Source organism: Scyliorhinus torazame, chromosome 6, assembly GCF_047496885.1.
Source record: "Scyliorhinus torazame isolate Kashiwa2021f chromosome 6, sScyTor2.1, whole genome shotgun sequence".
Lineage (NCBI taxonomy): Eukaryota > Metazoa > Chordata > Chondrichthyes > Carcharhiniformes > Scyliorhinidae > Scyliorhinus > Scyliorhinus torazame.
The window spans coordinates 3,168,119-3,182,261 of NC_092712.1; the positions used below are offsets into that span (position 1 = coordinate 3,168,119).

The 14,143-nt window shown below is 46.5% G+C and overlaps 1 protein-coding gene across 1 annotated transcript in view; it reads left to right on the top strand.

Annotated features, from left to right (window-relative positions):
- Positions 1-2: 2 nt before the first annotated feature.
- Positions 3-14,143, top strand: part of LOC140425665 (protein scribble homolog) — a gene marked incomplete at its 5' end in the record, with an annotated part of 1,618,068 nt that continues 1,603,927 nt past the window's right edge. Inside the window, 1 exon segment of the mRNA XM_072510160.1 lies at positions 3-20. Within this exon segment, the coding sequence (XP_072366261.1) occupies positions 3-20 (18 nt within the window).

Here is a 14,143-nt window from a genome sequence, read left to right on the forward strand (position 1 = left end):
AACTGCGGGAGCTGCCCAAGGTGGGAGGGGAGAGGGGGGGGGGGGGGGGAGAGAGGGGGAGAGTGGGGGGGGGAGGGGAGAGTGGTGGGGGGGAGGGGAGAGAGGGGGGGAGAGTGGGGGGGGGTGGGGGGGGAGGGGGGGGAGAGTGGGGGGGGAGGGGGGGAGAGTGGGGGGGGAGGGGGGAGAGCGGTGGGGGGGGAAGGGGATAGTGTGGGGGGGCAGGGGGGAGTGGGAGGGGGAGGAGAGTGAGGGGGGAGGGGAGAGTGAGGGGGAGGGGAGAGTGGGGGGGGGGAGGGGAGAGTGGGGGGGGGGGGGAGGGGAGAGTGGGGGGGGAAGGGGATAGTGTGGGAGGGGAGGAGAGTGAGGGGGGAGGGGAGTGTGGGTGGGAGGGGGGTGGGGAGAGTAGTGGAGGGGGGGACTGGGCAGAGTAAAGGGGGAGTGGGGAGAGTAAAGGGGGGAGTGGGGAGAGTAAAGGGGGTGGGGAGAGAGATGAGTGGGCGTGAGGGGAGGGAGGGGTGGTAAAGGGGGAGTGAGGAGAGGAGATGAGAGTGCGAACGGAGGGGGGAGTGAGTCCGAGGGGGGAGGGGAGTGCAAAGAGTGGGGATTAATGAGTGTTTCTCTGGTTGGCAGACATCACTAAGATAAGTGGTAAAGCAAAAAGTGCAGAGGGATACTGGAAGTCTGCAGAGGGATTTGGACAGGCTAAGTGAATGGGCTAGGGGCTGGCAGATGGAATACAATGTTGACAAATGTGAGGTTATCCATTTTGGTAGGAATAACAGCAAAATGGACTATTATTTAAATGATAAAACATGCTGATGTGCAGAGGGACCTGGGTGTCCTAGTGCATGAGAGAAGAACAAAGAGTCGCAAAAAGTTGGTTTACAGGTGCAACAGGTGATTAAGGCGGCAAATGGAGTTTTGTCCTTCATTGCTAGAGGGATGGAGTTTAAGACTAGGGAGGTTATGCTGCAATTGTATAAGGTGTTAGTGAGGCCACACCTGGAGTATTGTGTTCCCCAGTTTTAGTCACCTTAACTGAGAAAGGACGTACTGGAGCTGGAGGGTGTGCAGAGGAGATTCACTCGGTTAATCCCAGGGCTGAAGGGATTGGATTACGAGAGGTTGAGTAGACTGGGACTGTACTCGTTGGAATTTAGAAGGATGAGGGGGGGATCTTATAGAAACATATAAGATTATGAAGGGAATAGACAGGATAGATGTGGGCAGGTTGTTTCCACTGGCGGGTGAAAGCAGAACTAGGGGGCATAGTCTCAAAATAAGGGGAAGTAGATTTAGGACTGAGTTTAGGAGGAACTTCTTCACCCAAAGGGTTGTGAATCTGTGGAATTCCTTGCCCAGTTGAGGCTCCTTCATTAAATGTTTTCAAGATAAAGATAGATCATTTTTTGAGGAATAAAAGGTTATGGTGTTTGGGCCTGAAAGTGGAGCTGAGTCCACAAAAGGTCAGCCATGATCTCATTGAATGGTGGAGCAGGCTCGAGGGGCCAGATGTTCTTATGTCCTTATTTCATTGTGAAATTACTCCTGGAGCGAGGTATCCTTTCCTCAGTCTGACGAAATTAAACTGAAATACTGGGGTTTGTGTCCAGAATCCTAGCCACTGTTGGGGGCTGGTCCAGGATCGTAATACAGTGAAGGAGAGCATTCCATTAACCTTGTTTACAACCTTATCTACCCGTACTGCTACCTCTAGGGACCTGTGCACTTGAACGCCAAGATCTCTCACTTTGTCTACCCCTCTCAGTATATTCCCCTTTATTGTGTATTCCCTTTTACTGTTTGACCTCCCTGGTGTATTTCCTCACACTTATCCGAGTTGAACTCCATCTTCCCCTTTCCCACTCACTCCAGCAACCCATCTATATTATTTTGGAGGTGACAGCAATTCTCTATCCTGTCCACTACACGGCCAATTTCTGTGTCGTCTCCAAATTTCCCACATCCTGCCCCTCACGTTCAAGTCCAAATTGTTAATACATAATACAAACAGCAGGGTCCTGACACGAGCCAGAACCCTATGGAACACCACTTGAAGCAGCTTTCCATTTGCAAGGGCAGCCACCAAGGTTTATTACTAACACAGGATTAAAATATGTTTAATATCACACCAGAAAATAGCTGACAATTACTCCTTAAACAACGCTGATCAATGCAGTGACATGATAACCCTTAACTGCTATCTTTATTCCCACTCAAACAATAAAACCATCTCAGATCCCAATCCACTTTGAAATACAGTTAGCACTCAGGAATATTTGCTGTACAGAAATATCTTGAATATACCAAATCGAACAAGAGAGATCTTCTGAGAATGCTTAAAGAAAAAGACCTGAGGCTCTGTCAGAATAGAGGGTAAACCAGACGTGCAGAGGGGTAGTCTAAACTGCATTTATTTCAATGCAGGAACCTGACGGGTCAGACTGATGAACTCAGTGTTGATCAGCACGTGGAATTCTGACATTATTGCAATCACAGAAACTTGGTTGAAAGAAGGACAGGACTGGCAGCTGAACGTCCTGGGGATAGAGGAGGAGGAATTGCATTATTGATTAGGGAGAACATTACGGCAGTACTCGGGGATGATATCTTAGTACTCTCCTAAATGAAGCCATATGGGTAGAACTTAGTAAGAGAAGGGGAACGGTCACATTGCTGGGAGTGTACTGTAGTCCGGGACAGATATAAAGGCAGATATGTCGGCAAATCTCTGAGAAGTGTAAGAAAAATCAGGTAATAATAGTCGGGGATTTCAACTTCTCCAATATTAACTGGGATTGTCAAGGTGTGAAGGGCTTAGAGGGGGCAGAATTCTTAAAATGCATCCAGGGGAGCTTTTTTGTTAATATGCAGAAAGTCCAACAAGGTGCTGGATCTAGTTTCAGGAAATGAAGCTTCGAAAGTGGATGAAGATTGTGGGGGAGTATTTTGGAAACTGTGACCATACAAAAATAGGAAGGGACGGGATGTTAAAATGACTAGCCTTGAGGTTTTGTACCTGAACACGTGAAGCATTCAAAATAAAATGGATTAGCAGATAAATGTAAAGGGGTATAATGCAGTTGGGATGACGGAGACATGGCTCCAAGGTGACTAAGGGTAGGCACTAAACATTGAGGCTATTCAGTTTTTAGGAAGGACAAACAGAAAGGAAAAGGTGGTGGAGTTGTGTTGTTGATTAAAGAAGATATTGATACAATATTGAGGAAAGATATTGGTACAGATGATGTGAAATCTGGGTCAAGTTAAACATCAAGGGTCAAAAACATTTGTAGGCGTGGTATACATGGTATATATATATGGGCGACAAGGTAGCACAGTGGTTAGTACCGTTGCTTCACAGCACCAGGGACCCAGGTTTGATTCCTGGCTTGGGTCACTGTCTGTGCGGAGTCTACACGTTCTCCCCGTTTCTGCATGGGTTTCCTCCGGGTGCTCCGGTTTCCTCCCACAAGTCCCGAAAGACGCGTTGCTAGGTGAATTGGACATTCTGAATTCTCCCTCTGTACCCGAACAGGCGCCGGAATGTGACGACTCAGGGATTTTCACAGTAACTTCATTGCCGTGTTAATGTAAGCCTGCTTGTGACACTAATAAAGATTATTATAGGGACCACCAAACTGCAGGGTAATGTTGGGAATAGCATCAGGCAGGAAATCAGAGATGCGTGTGATAAAGGAACATCTGTGATTAGGGGTGACTTTAGTCTGCATATAGATTGCTTGAGTCAAATTAGTCACAGTACAATAGAGGAGGAATTTCTGGAGTGTGTAGGGGATGGTTTTCTGGACCAATATGTTGAGGAACCAACAAGGGAACAGGCCATCCTGGACTGAGTGTTGTGCAATGAGAAAGGATTAGTTGGCAATCTAGTTGTGAGAGAACCCTTGGGGATGAGTGACCATAATATGATAGAATTCTTTATCAAGGTGAATAGTGAGGTAGTTGATTCTGAGACGAGGGTCCTGAACCTCAGTAAAGGTAACTATGATGGTATGAGGCATGAGCTGGCTGTGACGGACTGGGAAACATTACTGAAAGGAAGGACAGCGGACAGGCAATGACAGCATTCACGGAACGACCAGGTGAACTCCAGAAGTTGTTTATTCCTATTTGGTGCAAGAATAGAAAGGGAACTGTGGCCAAACACTGGCTCACAAGGGAAATTAGAGACAGTATTAGATTCAAAGAAGAGGCATAAAATTAGCAAGAAAAAGCAACAGACCTGAGGATTGGGAATAGTTTAAAATTCAGCAAAGGCAGACCAAGGTAAAAGCAAATTACTGCGGATGCTGGAATCTGAAACAAAAACAGAAAATACTGGACAATCTCAGCAGGTCGGACAGCGTCTGTGGAGAGAAAAGGGAGCTATTGTTTCTAGTCTGGATGACTCTTTGTCAGAGATCAAGAGACTGATTAAGGGGAAAATACAATTTGAGAGTAAACTAGCGGGGAACATAAAAACTGACTAAAAGTTTCTGTAGGTATAGAACATAGAACATAGAAAATACAGCACAGAACAGGCCCTTTGGCCCACGATATTGTGCCGAACCTTTGTCTAGATTAATCATAGATTATCATTGAATTTACAGTGCAGAAGGAGGCCATTTGGCCCTTTGAGTCTGCACCGGCTCTTGGAAAGAGCACCCTACCCAAACTCAACACCTCCACCCAACACCAAGGGCAATTTGGACATTAAGGGCAATTTATCATTGGCCAATTCACCTAACCCGCACATCTTTGGACTGTGGGAGGAAACCGGAGGAGCCGGAGGAACCCCAGGCAGACACGGGGAGAACGTGCAGACTCCGCACAGACAGTGACCCAAGCCGGGAATCGAACCTGGGACCCTGCAGCTGTGAAATTCAGTAACTCGGCCTGCTCCACTCCACTGCTCTCAGAGAATTCCAAAGACTATGTATGTAAAGGTATGTAAAGAGAAAAAGATTAATAAAGACTAATGCAGGCCCCTTACAGTCAGAAACGGGGGAATTCATAACAGGGAACAAAGAAATGGCTGAGGAACTAATTTGTACTTTGCTCCTGTCTTCACAAAGGAAGACATGAATAATGTACCGGAAGTTCTGGGAATCGCAAGTTTTAGTGAGGAGCTGAAGGAAATTAGTATCAGTAAAGAAATGGATTTGGGGAAATTAATGGGATTGAAGGTAGACAAATCTCCATGGCCGGATAATCTTCATCCCAGAGTACATAGCTGGTTTATAGTTAGCTGGTTTAGCTCAGTGGGCTAGTCAGCTGGTTTGTGATGCAGAACAGGGTCAGCAGCGCGGGTTCAATTCCCGTACCAGCTGAGAGTTCTGAATTCTCCCTCTGAACCCGAACAGGTGCCGGAATGTGGCGACTAGGGGCTTTTCACAGTAACTTCATTGCTGTGTTAATGTAAACCTACTTGTGACAATAAAAAGATTATTATTATTAAGGATGTGGCCCTCGAAATTGTAGCTCCATTGGTGGTCATTTTCCAAAATTCTTTGCACTCTGGATTGGTTCCTACAGATTGGAGGGTAGAGAATGTAACCCCGCTATTCAAAAAGGGAGGGAGAGAGAAAACGGACGTATAGACCAGTGAGCCTAACGTCGGTAGTGGGAAGTTGCTGGAGTCCATTATCAAGGATTTCATAGCACAGCATTTGGAAAGCAGTGGTGTAATCAGACAAAGTCAGCAGGGATATACGAAAGGAAAATCATGCTCGACAAATCAACTGGAATTCTTTGAAGAAGTAACCAGTAGAGTTGACCAGAGAGAACCGGTGGATGTGGTTTATTTAGACTTTCAGAAGGCTTTCGACAAGGTCTCACAGAGCAGATAATATGTAAAGTTATAGCGCACGGGATTGTGGGTAGTGTCTTGAGATGCAGATAAAGCTGGTTAGTAAACTAGAAGCAAAAGTTTGAATAAATGGGTCTTTTTCTGATTGGCAGGCAGTGACTCGTGGGATACCGCAGGGCTAATAATCTTTATTAGTGTCACAAGTAGGCTTACATTAACACTGCATTAACAAGTGAAATTACTGTGAAAATCCACTAGTTGCCACACTCTGGCGCCTGCTCGGGTACACAGAGGGAGAATTCAGAAGGTCCAGTTCACCTCGCAACACTTCTTTCGGGACTTGTGCGAGGAAACCGGAGCACCCGGAGGAAACCCACGCAGACACGGGGAGAACGTGCAGACTCCACACAGACAGTGACCCAGCGGGGAATCAAATCTGGGTCCCTGGCGCTGTGATGCACTGTGGTACCATGCCAGGACACCAATTGTTCACATTATTATGATTTGTATAAGTTAACCGAAGGTTTAAGACATGGCAGGAGATCCCTGACCCGTGTCATGCTCCTCGTGTGCGATGTGGAAGCTCAGGGACATGTCCACTGAGGAATTGAGGAAGCAGGCGGGCTTCAGAAGGACTTGGACAAGCTGGGAGAGTGGGCAATGAAGTGGCAGATGGAATACAATGTGGAAAAGTGAGAGGTTCTGCACTTTGGAAGGAGAAATGGAGGCATAGACTATTTTCAAAATGGGAAGATGCTCAGGAAATCAGAAGCACAAAAGGACTTGGGAGTCCTTGTTCACGATTCTCTTCAGGTTAACGTGCAGGCTCAGTCGGCAGGTAGGAAGGCAAATGCAATGTTAGCATTCATGTCAAGAGGGCTAGAATACAAGATCAGGGATGTACTTCTGAGGCTGTATAAGGCTCTGGTCAGACCCCATTTGGAGTATTGTGAACAGTTTTGGGCCCCGTATCTAAGGAAGGATGTGCTGGCCTTGGAAAGGATCCAGAGGAGGTTCACAAGAATGATCCCTGGAATGAAGAGCTTGTCGTGTGAGGAACGGTTGAGGACTCTGGGTCTGTACTCGTTGGAGTTTAGAAGGATGAGAGGGGATCTTATTGAAACTTACAGGATACTGAGAGGCCTGGATAGAGTGGACGTGGATAGGATATTTCCACTTGTAGGAAAAACTAGAAGCAGAGGACACCATCTCAGACTAAAGGGACGATCCTTTAAAACAGAGATGATGAGGAATTTCTTCAGCCAGAGGGTGGTGAATCTGTGGAACTCTTTGCCGCAGAAGGCTGTGGAGGCCAATTCACTGAGTGTCTTTAAGACAGAGATAGATAGGCTCTTGATTAATCAGGGGATCAGGAGCGAGAGCGGGTAAATGGAGTTGAAATCAGCCATGATTGAATGGTGGAGTGGACTCGATGGGCCGAATAGCCTTACTTCCGCTCCTATGTTATATGGTCTTATGGTTATGGGGAGAAGGCAGGAGAATGGGGATGAGAAAATATCAGCCATGATTGAATGGCGGAGCAGACTCGATGGGCCGAGTGGACTAATTTTGCTCCTATGTCTTATGGTCTTGTGATAGGATGAATGTGTTGCTCGAGAGATGGTGCAAGAGGGAGGGATTCAATTTCCTGGGGCATTGGAATCGGTTCTGGGGGAGGTGGGACCAGTACAAACCGGACGGTCTGCACCTGGGCAGAATGTCCTCCGGGGGGGGGGGGGGGGGGGCTGCGGGGGGTTTGTTAGTGCTGTTGGGGAGGGTTTAAACTAATATGGCAGGGGGATGGGAACCAATGCAGTACTTCGGAGGGAAGTAAAACGGGGATAGAAACAAAAGGCAGTAAGGGGGAAAGTGTAAGGCAGAGAAGTCATCGTCAAAAATCAAAAAGGGCCACAGTACAAGTAAGGTACAGTGACTGAGGGGAGCTCAGTGAATAGGCCCAGTAATACTAAAAGGAATAAAACGGGAAGTGAAAACATTAATGGAAAGCGAAGCAACAGGTTGTTACATGAAGATATGGGTTCAACGACAAGGAAAATTAGGAGAAAAGTTAAGAGGAAATATAACTTAGGAGAGGTTACTGACCGAGGCGTTAAGATTTAAAGCGGAGGTATAAAAGCCAACATAAGGGAACTTTACCTGAATGCTCGTAGTATTCGGAGTAAGGTAAATGAGTTGATGGCGCAAATCATCGTGAATGACTATGATTTAGTGGCCATTACTGAAACATGGTTAAAGGATGGTCACGACTGGGAGTTAAATATCCAAGGGTATCAAACTATTCGGAAGGACAGAGTGGATGGTAAGGGAGGTGGTGTAGCTCTGTTATTTAAGGATGACATCCGGGCAATAGTAAGGGATGACATTGGTGCTATGGAAGATAAGGTTGAATCCATTTGGGTGGAAATCCGGAATAGTGAAGCGAAAAAGTCATTGATAATGAAAAAAAAAATGAAAATTGCTTATTGTCACAAGTAGGCTTCAAATGAAGTTAATGTGAAAAGCCCCTAGTCACCACATTCCGGCGCTTGTTCGGGGAGGCTGGTATGGGAATTGAACCCGCGCTGCTGGCCTTGTTCTGCTTTACAAGCCAGCCGTTTAGCCCACAGCCCCTGATAGGAGTAGTCTATAGGCCACCAAATAGTAACATCATGGTGGGGCAGGCAATAAACAAAGAAATAACTGATGCATGTAGAAATGGTACAGCAGTTATCATGGGGGATTTTAATCTACATGTCGATTGGTTTAACCAGGTCGGCCAAGGCAGCCTTGAGGAGGTGTTTATAGAATGTATCCGCGATAGTTTCCTCGAACAGTATGTAATGGATCCTACGAGGGAACAAGCGGTCCTAGATCTGGTCCTGTCCAGTGAGACAGGATTGATTAATGATCTCATAGTTAGGGATCCTCTCGAAAGGAATGATCACAATATGGTGGAATTTAAAATACAGATGTAGGGTGCTCAAATAAAGGAGATTACAATGGGATGAGAGAAGAGCTGGCGAAGGTAGACTGTGAGCCAAGTCCCAGGTTTGGAGTTTTGATAAAAGCTTGGCTGGGATTATGGTATTGAAGGCAGTGCTGTAGTCAATAAATAGGAGACTTATGTTGGAGTCCTTGTTGTCGACAGTTGAGGAACAGTGGAGAACATTCCAAGCGATTTTTCACAATGCTCAGCAAAAGTTTATACAAACAAAAAGGAATTATGGTAGAAAGAGGGAAAATCGAACGTGGATATCGAAGGAAATGAGGGAGAGTATCAAATTGAGGGAAAAAGCATACAAAGTGGCAAAGATTAGTGGGAGACTAGAGGACTGGGAAATCTTTAGAGGGCAACAGAAAGCTACTAAAAAAGCTATAAAGAAGAGTAAAATAGATTATGAGAGTAAACTTGCTCAGATTATAAAAACAGATAGTAAACGTTTCTACAAATATATAAAACAAAAAAGTGTGGCTAAGGTAAATATTGGTCCTTTAGAGGATGAGAAGGGAGATTTAATAATGGGAGATGAGGAAATGGCTGAGGAACTGAACATGTTTTTTGGGTCGGTCTTCACAGTGGAAGACACAAATAACATGCCAGTGACTGATGGAAATGAGGCTATGACAGGTGAGGACCTTGAGACGATTGTTATCACTAAGGATGTAGTGATGGGCAAGCTAAAGGTAGACAAGTCTCCTGGCCCTGATGGAATGCATCCCAGAGTGTTAAAAGAGATGGCTAGGGAATTTGCAAATGCACTCGTCATAATTTCCCAAAATTCACTAGACTCTGGGGTGGTCCCGGCGGGTTGGAAATTAGCAAACGTGACACCACTGTTTAAAAAGGAGGTAGGCAGAAAGCGGGTAATTATAGGCCAGTGAGCTTAACTTCGGCAGTAGGGAAGATGCTGGAATCTATCATCGAGGAAGAAATAGCGAGGCATCTGGATGGAAATTGTCCCATTGGGCAGACGCAGCATGGGTTCATAAAGGGCAGGTCGTGCCTAACTAATTTAGTGGAATTTTTTGAGGACTTTACCAGTGCGGTAGATAACGGGGAGCCAATGGATGTGGTATATCTGGATTTCCAGAAAGCCTTTGACAAGATGCCACACAAAAGGCTGTTGCATAAGATAAAAGATTCATGGCGTTAAGGGTAAAGTAGTAGCATGGATAGACGATTGGTTAATTAATAGAAAACAAAGAGTGGGGTTTAATGGGTGTTTCTCTGGTTGGCAATCAGTAGCTAGTGGTGTCCCTCAGGGACCAGTGTAGGGCCCACAACTGTTCACAATTTACATCGATGATTTGGAGTTGGGGACCAAGGGCAATGTGTCCATGTTTGCAGACGACACTAAGATAAGTGGTAAAGCAAAAAGTGCAGAGGATACTGGAAGTCTGCAGAGGGATTTGGATAGGCTAAGTGAATGGGCTAGGGTCTGGCAGATGGAATACAATGTTGACAAATGTGAGGTGATCCATTTTGGTAGGAATAACAGCAAAATGGATTATTATTTAAATGATAAAATATTAAAACATGCTGCTGTGCAGAGGGACCTGGGTGTGCTAGTGCATGAGTCGCAAAAAGTTGGTTTACAGGTGCAACAAGTTATTAAGGCGGCAAATGGAGTTTTGTGCTTCATTGCTAGAGGGATGGAGTTTAAGACTAGGGAGGTTATGCTGCAATTGTATAAGGTGTTAGTGAGACCACACCTGGAGTATTGTGTTCCCCAGTTTTGGTCTCCTTACCTGAGAAAGGACGTACTGGCACTGGAGGGTGTGCAGAGGAGATTCACTCGGTTAATCCCAGAGTTGAGGGGGTTGGATTACGAGGAGAGGTTGAGTAGACTGGGACTGTACTGGTTGGAATTTAAAGGATGCGGGGGGATCTTATAGAAACATATAAAATTATGAAGGGAATAGATAGGATGGATGCGGGCAGGTTGTTTCCACTGGCGGGTGAAAGCAGAACTAGGGGGCATAGCCTCAAAATAAGGGGAAGTAGATTTAGGACTGAGTTTAGGAGGAACTTCTTCACCCAAAGGGTTGTGAATCTATGGAATTCCTTGCCCAGTGAAGCAGTAGAGGCTCCTTCATTGAATGTTTTTAAGATAAAGATAGATAGTTTTTTGAAGAATAAAGGGATTAAGGGTTATGGTGTTCGGGCCGGAAAGTGGAGCTGAGTCCACAAAAGATCAGCCATGATCTCATTGAATGGCGGAGCAGGCTCGAGGGGTCAGATGGCCTACTCCTGCTCCTAGTTCTTATGTTCTTATTTGGGCGTGGGAACTAAATGTATTATTTATTTATTTTACAAATTTACAGTGCCAAATTATTTTTTGTCCAATTAAGGAGCAATTTAGCGAGGCCAATCCAGCTCCCTGCACATCTTTGGGTTGTGGGAGTGAAACCCACGCAAACATGGGGAGAATGTGCAAACTCCACACGGACAGTGATCCAGGGCCGAGATTTGAACCCGGGTCCTCAGCGCCGTAGTCCCAGTGCTAACCACTGCGCCACGTGCCGCCCTGAAATAAATGTATTATATCCAAATTTGCAGATGATACGAAGTTGGGTGGGAGGGTGAGCTGTGAGGGGGATACAGAGATCCCTCAGCGTGATTTGGACAGGCTGAGTGAGTGGGCACATGTATGGCAGATGCAGTACAATGTGGATAAATATGAGATTATCCACTTCAGTAGCAAAAATCGGAAGGCAGATTATTATTTGAATGGGTGTAAATTGAGAGAGGCGGATACTCCGTGAGAGCTTGGTGTCCTCGTGCATCAGTCGCTGAAAGTAAGCTCACAGGTACAGCAGGCAGTAAAGAAGGCAAATGGTATGTTGGCCTTCAAAGCGAGAGGATTTGAGTAGAGGAATAGGGATGTTTTACTGCAATTGTACAGGGCCTTGGTGAGGCCACACCTGGAGTATTGTGGGCAGTTTTGGTCTCCTTCTCTGAGGAAGGATGTTCTTGCTCTCGAGGGAGAGCAGCAAAGGTTTCCCAGGCTGATTCCTGGGATGGTCGGACTAAGTCGGTTAGGATTATATTGATTGATTTGATTTATTGTCATGTTTACAGCGAAAAGTATTGTTCTGCCTATAGTCCAGACTGATTGTTCCGTAAATGAAAAAACATAGGACATACATAAATACACAATGAAAATGCATAGGCACAGGCATCGGGTGAACATATGGAGTGTAGCGCTACTCAGTAGGGGAGATGCTTGGGGAGATCAGATCAGTCCATAAGAGGGTCATTTAGGAGTCCTGTGACAGTGGGGAAGAAGCTGTTTTTGAGTCTGTTCGTGCGTGTTCTCAGACTTCTGTATCTCCTGCCCGATGGAAGAAGTTGGAAGAGTGAGTAAGCCGGTGGGAGGGATCTTTGATTATGCTGCCCGCTTTCCCCAGGCAGCGGGAGGTGTAGATGGAGTCAATGGATGGGAGGCAGGTTCGTGTGATGGACTGGGCGGTGTTCACGACTCTCTGAAGTTTCTTGCGGTCCTGGGCCGAGCAGTTGCCATACCAGGCTGTGATGCAGCCCGATAGGATGCTTTCTGTGGTGCATCTGGAAAGGTTGGTAAGGGTTAATGTGCAGATGCCAAATTTCCTTAGTTTCCTGAGATTGTTGACATTGAAAGCACAGAAAAGCAATAGTGGCTGAGGATTCAACAGTCAGATAGGTGCTTCTGTGGCCGCGAAAGGGACTCCAGGATGGTAGTTTGCCTCCCTAATGCTCGTGCCCTGAGCAGAAAGCATCCTAAACGGGAGGTCATTGTCCACATTGGTACGAATGACAGAGATGGAAAGAGGAGCGAGTTTCTGCAACGGCAATTTAGATAGAAGAATAAAAAGCAGGACCTCTAGGGTAGTAATCTCAGGATTACTCCCTGTGCTGGCAAGGCTAGCAACAGGAATATAATGCAGCTGAACACGTGGCTAAAGAACTGGTGCAGGAGGGAGGGCTTCAGTTTTTTGGATCATTGGGATGTCTTCCAGGGAAGGTGGGGCCTGTACAAGAAGGGCGGGCTACACCTGAACTGGAGGGGCACCAATATCCTGGGGGGGGAGGTTTGTTAGTATGGTTCGGGTGGGTTGAAACTAATTTGGCAGGGGCTGGGAATTAGATCAGCAATAATAATCTTTATTGTCACAAGTAGGCTCACATTAACACTGCAATGAAGTTACTGTGAAAAGTCCCTAGTCACCACATTCCGGCGCCTGTTCGGGTGCACAGAGGGAGAATTCAGAATGTCCATTTCATCTAATAGCGCGTCTTTCGGGACTTGTGGGAGGAAACCGGAGCACCCGGAGGAAACCCACGGAGACATGGGGAGAACGTGCAGACTCCGCACAGACAGTGACCCAAACCGGCAATGGAATCTGGGACCCTGGCGCTGTGAAGCCATGGTGCTAACCACTGTGCTACCGTGCTGCCCTAAGACAGCAAATGTAGAGACGGGATGAGCATGGTACCAGGGTCAGGCTGGCTAAGAGGAAGGGCAGGCTGGGGGAGATCGAACTCAGTGGGCCTGGAGGTCGGGAGTGCTTCAATGCACGGAGTATAACAGGTAAGACAGATGAACTTAGATCCTTGATTCATGTGCGTAACTTGGATGTGGTTGCTGTAAAGGAGACTTGGTTAAAAAAGGGACAGGACTGGCACCTAAATATTCCAGGATATAGGTGTATTAGACACGACAGGGAGGAAGGTAAAAGTGGTGGGGAGTTGCAAAACTGGTTAGAGAACATATTACAGCTGTACAGAGGGAGGACACCAGGGAAGAATCAAGTACCGAGGCACTGTGGGTAGAGGTCAGAAACAGGAAGGGGGCAGTCACTATGATGGGGGTGTACTACAGGCCTCCCAACAGCCCACGGAAGTTGAAGAACAGATATGTAAGCAGATTCTGGATAGATGTAGAAATAGTAGGGTTGTTGTAGTGGGAACTTTAATTTTCCTCATATTGACTGGAAATCCCTTGGGGCTCGGGGTCTGGATGGTGAGCAATTTGTTCAGTGTGTCCAAGAAGGTTTTTTGGAACAATATGTGGATAGTCCGACTAGAGAGAGGGCTATATTGGACCTAGTACTCAGGGACGAGCCTGGCCAGGCCATCAAAGTTGCATTGGGCAGTGGGAGAACATGTGGTGAGCAGTGACCACAATTCGGTAAGCTTTCGGATACTCATGGAAAAGGACGAGTGTGGTCCTGGGGTTAAGGTGCTAAATTGGGGGAAGGCTAACTACAACCAGATTAGGCCGGATTTGGAGGCTGGTGTTTGAGAAAGGCTGTTTGAGGGTAAACCCACATTTGGCACGCGGGAGTCTT